We start from the raw sequence: 6,143 nt of genomic DNA, 5'->3' as shown, positions 1-6,143 counted from the left end.
GGGTGGATCACTTGAGGTCAGGAGTTTGAGACCGGCCTGGCCAACACATGGTGAAAGCCTGTCTCTACTAAAAAAAAAAAAAAAAATACAAATATTATCTGGGCATTGTGGTGTGTGCCTACAATCCCAGCTACTCGGGAAGCTGAGGCAGGAGAATCACTTGAACCCAGAAGACACAGTTTGCAGTGAGCAGAGATCACATCATTGCACTCCAGCTTGGGTAACAGAGTGAGACTCTGTCTCAAAAAAAAAAAAAAAAAAAAAAAAAATCTGGATTTGAATCCCAGCTCTGCCACTCACTACTTTTTGGTGTTAGTGAAATTACTGTAGATTGTTTTAAAGCATATAATTACTCGGGCAATCTGTAAGCAATATAAAGAGTTTGGATGGAAACTGTACTAATTAAAAATAATGCTTTATAAAATGAATCCAGCAGAGAGCTCTGCTTTTTGAACACTTGCACAAATAAAAGAAATGGTTGAGAAACATGAAAAAGAAAAAACTAGCAAATCTTGGTAATAGCTTGGTTTGCAGATATGTGACAGAGCATAGATAAATATATTTCTGAGGTTATTTTCTAGGCAAGTAGGATACAAAATGCTATCAATAATCTGAAGAAAAATTAAAATGGGAGAAATAGAAAGCAACAACAATTTAGTTACAAAGTTACAGAACTAGCTAAAAGGGTCAAATAATGTATTTTTTTATTTTTTATTTTTTGCAATAGGTACATGTTAAAGGGAATATAAAGTTTGTTATAGCAACACTAGAAGTTAGTGGGTGTTTCGTATTTCACTACAGAAACTGTAAGCTAGCAGTCCTCAGGCTGATTCTGATGTGTTCAGCATGTAATGTTTTCAAAATAAAAACATGTCACATAAAATTTTAGATACCCAGGTTTCTTCAAAAACCAAGGTTCTGGCACTCTATGTCTATCCACATTGCACATGGCAATGATCTGCTGAAGCTGGCAGGCATGTGACCTCAAGATCGCCAACTGCCTACCACTCCTGAAGTACTAACATCACATCAACTTCAGTCACTTAGAGGCCTATTAGCATCCAAATGTGCAACCAGTGTTTTATAAAGGCTTTTGTCTACATCACCTCCATTAACCTTCACAAAAATCTTGTGATGTAGATAGGGTCGAGAGTGCTTTTAATACTCATTTTTCCAATATGACTCAGAGAAATTTTCCCCAAGTTAGTCTCCCTAAGTTAGCAAATTGTAGAATCAAATCTCTAACTGAGAATTATGATTGCAAGGCATGATTTGCCCTCTTGACCACTCTAGTTCTCACATAACGTGGAGAATATCCAGAACTTGGAGCCAAGTTACATTCAGAATTCAATTTTTAAAAAAGGAAACAACAAAATCGTTTAAAGTCACTTGTCATATAGAATCTATATCAGTTTAGAATATAAAGTTGATGTGTATGGTTTAGATATTTACCTATATGTACAAAGACTACCTACCTGAAAGACCACCTGTTTGTGCCTAAATTTATTTCTACACCTATATACACTCACATACATGAGAAAACATCTAGTTTAAAAAATAGAAAAAAAAATATACTTTTACTTTATGGAAATATACTGTCACTGAGTGAAACAAAGTTAAAATCTTAAACTTACAAAAATGTGAGTAGTTACATAATTATATTGAAAGTCTACATAAACTCACCCAATAAATTAATGCCATCATTTACAATGAGCTGTCCATGACGCAAGTAGTTCAAAATGGGTTCAAAGTACTCAGGACTTCGGTCAATTAAGAAAGCTCCTCTATGATCTTGCTTATTTCCCCAGACACCTGTGTTACCATTATAATAAAGAAAGTACCCCATAAACAAAAAATAAAGTCAGAAATGTATGAGGAAAAAATTGCTTAATATATCAGTAAGTTTTACTCTTAAAACTGACATAATTAGTAAGTACAGAAAGTCGGGAGTTATAAAGTCAGCACAGATACAGAACAGGTAAGATGAAATGTGAAACCAACGTATTACACTCACCTTTGTCCTTAAACATGTGGGCCAGCATACTGTCAGGTTCTTTATTCACTAAAGTGCTCCTAAGAATTCAGGGAAAAAAATTGATTTCTCCATTTGTCTTTATAAACAAACATATTTAAGTCAAGAGTATACTCGATCCCAGCTGCTCTCTCAAAAAGATGCATGCTACAACCTGGTAGGAGTAACGCTGGGAAACAAAAACGTGCAGTAAGTTGCCATTTATCAGATCCCTTCTAATCGGGTACTTCCTTTGATTTAAACATTGTTTTAGTTTCCTTTGCTTTAAACACTTCTCTGTCTATCCTGTTAGCAAACTATTACATAATAATATTCTTGATCTTCCAAACTTAGATTTTTCTGCCCTTTAATAAAAGCAGTTGTAGCCTCTACAAATTTCAGTAGTTAATTTTACTTATATCATGTGTCTATTACTCAATATCTAAAAGCATGTTCTAAAACACTGAAGTGATGCCTTTTATGCTTTCTCAGGAATGAACCATGTTTTACTTTTTTCTACAGAAAAACTTATAAAAAATGGTTTCAGATCACACAGTGTAAGCAGCATTTGAGTATCTTTTTAGGGATTCAGCAAATTGAAGAACAAATGACACAGAGTGCTCCTTTTGCATTCTCTTTCTCTCTAACACACATACACACACACCTACCGTGTAGTTGTAAAGTACCGCCCTCCAACATTTAATGTCAGCCAGTCTGTATGGAATCCTAACAATCCCTCAGGAGGCTTAGAATCTGTCTGAGGATCTAGAGATGACATGTAGAAAATAACACAAATATTAAGATTGGGGATTCTGGGAAGACGGTAATGGCATAATTTTTAAAACTGAATACACACATAATAAAAGCATACCAGAGCTACTAGGACAGCAATACCCAAACCCACAGACTGCATCTAAAACAACACTAGGTGATAAGGTAGTCCCACCAATACCAACAGCTATAAGAGCAGCATGCTTTCAGCGCCTGTGAAAGAAAAAGCAGAGAGATGCAACAGGGTATATGATGAACCCATGAATGTCAAAGCCATCCACAGATACTGACTTCATTGCTTAATAAGTCCAGCTGAGAACAACAGACTGAGATCACCCCAAAAGTGGGTGATGCAAGTACTTTGCAGTAAGATCTGATAGGGCTGAAAATAAACTCTCAAAACCAAATGGTCAAAACTCCCTTCTACGGACAAAGCCCCACACTGATAACATGCTGAGAAAATAATCCAAGCTGAATGCAACAAAGACAACAGAGACTAAAAAAAAAAAGGACTCCAGACGAAAGTTAAGAGGTCTAATAGACCAGAATATATCAGAAAATGAGTTCTGTATGTTTTAACACTTCACAAAACAACAGAAAAGGGAACTCTAGAGCCATGAAATTAGAAAACTGTCCTGTCAGCCCTCTTTTCAAGTTAAGAAAAACTAACTTCACATAAAAATGAGCAATACAAAAGGAATGATCAAATGTAATATGAAAGTGTTAAAATAATAATAATGTCCTTGTAGATAATGAAAACATGCCAGAAATACCCACAAAAGATTAAAATTATAATCTAATATTCCAAAACATGCTAAAATAAGTTTATACAAGGTATAAAATAACAATATAAACCAGGATTTACAAATTCAGAAATGAGTAGCAAGAACTCCCAAGAGAATTAGAAATAAAAGAAAAACGATTTTTAAAATAAAGACTAAAGCAAAAGAAATACAACAGTGATTAAACACAATAGACAGTGACTTAAGGGAAAGAAAAGGTAAAAAAGAGAATAGCTTGAAAAATTAAAAAGAAACGGCCACACATGGTGGCTCATAACTGTAATCCTTTGCGAGGCCAAGGCAAGTGGATTGCTTGAGCTCAGGAGTTTGAGACCAGCCTGGGCAACAGGGCAAAACCCCAAAACCCCATCTCTACAAAAAAATACAAAAAAATTATCCGAGCATGGTGGCACACATCTGCAGTCCCAGCTACTGGATGGGGGCTGAGGCAGGAGAATCACTTGAACCCAGGAAGTGAAGCTACAGTGAGCCAAGATCACACCACTGCACTATAGCCTAAGTGACGAAGTGAGGCCCTGTCTCAAAAAAATGAATAAAATACAAAGAAAGGAAAAGAAAGTTTCAAATGTAAAAGACAAGTGTAAAAGATCCACCATACATACAATAGAGTCCTGAAAGAAGGAAATCAAATCAAAGTGAACAAAATAAAAATGTAAACTTCAAGAAAACTGTACTGTAATTTTAAAATACATACGCTTGAAACTATATATTGAAAGGATCCATCACATACTGAGAAAACCAATCCAGAACAACTCAGAACACCAAAAATATTCTACTAAAATTACTGTACTTTAAAGAAAGAGAAATATCCTTTGGGTGATCTATGAAAAATAATCACATAAGAAAGATCAGATTTTTTGAGACCAACACCTCAAGCCAGAATAAAATGCAGTAACATATTTAAGATATTCAAAGAAATATGATGTGAACCAAGGATTTTTCAATAGCTTCACTGAGGTATAATTAACATAGAACAAATTACACATACTAAAGTTTATAATAAGCGTTGACACATAATTTTATACCAAAATCATATAAAGATGGTGGATGGCAACGGCATCTTGCCACTGGAAGATGTCAGAGACTATTGTTCTCATAGTTTCTTGGAGAGAAATCTATCTCTCCAACTTGAGAACAAGTTTCAGATAACCACTGGGAACATAACAAAAGGATGGAGGTAACTGTACGCTTGAAGAAGCAAAACTAAATGAGAGTATAAAGGGAGACAGTATAGTATACAATGGCTGTATGTTCTGACAATGCAGAAACAATAAAATTATTTTTAAGTAAGGGGAGAAAGGATTTAGCATATGAAAACATTTAACTATTTTAGTAATTATATTGGTACTGAAAGTATTGGGTTTGTTACGCTGACATTTTTAGATGTGCTCTGTATGGGGTATAGTAAATGAGTAATTATGTGACATTATAATTCTATTAGTCCCTGTGTCCCTGAAAGTCAGTATTATTGATATAGAAAAAGGAGACACAGATGTAAGAACAGAAGAGGAAAAGTAAAAACCTTATAATCCTTAATATAAACTTTAAGTATTAGTATGAACCCATGAGTTATTTCATCTATCCATATTTTGTTATATATGATATATAAACTTTATATCCTATAACATATATACAAATTTTATCTCTACCTATATGTTTTCAATTCTGTCCACCAAAAGGCATAGCAACAATGATGAACCCAATAGCAAAGAGCCTCCCTAGCACCCAGATTTGTCTTGGAAAGACACCTCCCACTAAAAAAAATCAAGGCTTGTTGGAAAAATGTTGATCCAGGTCTGAGACAGGAAAAGGCTTTAAGATGAACACCTGTTATTCCAGATAACAAGAAAGCTATAAAATCCAACAGGGCTTGTTAAAAACACCTGAAAAGATTTCCAGTGGCCCAAAACTAAGACAATCTGAACATCAATAAATGCAGAGGATGAAAATATACCAAATATTTTTAAATCCATCAGTTAACAATTTAAAAAAAAAACCTTAATTGATCATTTTTTATTGTGTTTGTATGCAGTGGACCAATTAAGTGATCATTGCCTGCCAATCACTGTTAGGCCAATGGATAAAAGAAGATGAGGAAAAGTTCTTACAGTTTTAAGGTAAAGACAGACAGACAAGAGTATGCACTTACTTCTAAGTTGACAATTGCCTGTGCATCAATCTTGAGAACTACTTCCACTCACCAAATGCAATTAGTATGATGCTTTAAAAAATACTTAAATATTCAGAGTGTTGACTGTATGGATCTAAATAAATCAAATACTTTATCTTACTTTTGGCCTTTTCTTTTGAGATATACAACTATAAGCTTTCTTCCAAATCAAAGGGTAGTGTGTGTGCACACCTGTGTTTGTGGTTGATACCAAGTTATTTTTTGACTGATCTGATCACTGTGAAATACTGTCAAACACTACTTACGCAAGCAATATTTACTCACAAATATGTAATACAACATGTAGAAAATTTTTGACATTTACTATCAAAGAAAAAATTTTGAAACAATTGTTTCTAAAATCAAAACTACCTTACTATGTTATAGT

General features: G+C 34.2%; 1 protein-coding gene across 2 annotated transcripts in view; it reads right to left on the bottom strand.

Annotated features, from left to right (window-relative positions):
• Positions 1-6,143, bottom strand: part of KCTD9 (potassium channel tetramerization domain containing 9) — a 30,414-nt gene that overhangs the window by 10,446 nt on the left and 13,825 nt on the right. For both annotated transcript variants that reach the window (XM_017885504.1, XM_017885512.1), the window contains exons 4-6: positions 2,680-2,776; positions 2,015-2,073; positions 1,684-1,812 (exon numbers count right to left, since the gene is read on the bottom strand). In XM_017885504.1, the coding sequence (XP_017740993.1) occupies positions 1,684-1,812; positions 2,015-2,073; positions 2,680-2,776 (285 nt within the window). The remainder of the gene's footprint in view (positions 1-1,683; positions 1,813-2,014; positions 2,074-2,679; positions 2,777-6,143) is intronic.

This window comes from Rhinopithecus bieti, unplaced genomic scaffold, assembly GCF_001698545.2.
Source record: "Rhinopithecus bieti isolate Rb0 unplaced genomic scaffold, ASM169854v2 scaffold_315, whole genome shotgun sequence".
NCBI classification, from domain to species: domain Eukaryota; kingdom Metazoa; phylum Chordata; class Mammalia; order Primates; family Cercopithecidae; genus Rhinopithecus; species Rhinopithecus bieti.
The sequence above is the reverse complement of the archived record's forward strand: the minus strand, read 5'-3'. Positions and strand labels throughout refer to the sequence as shown.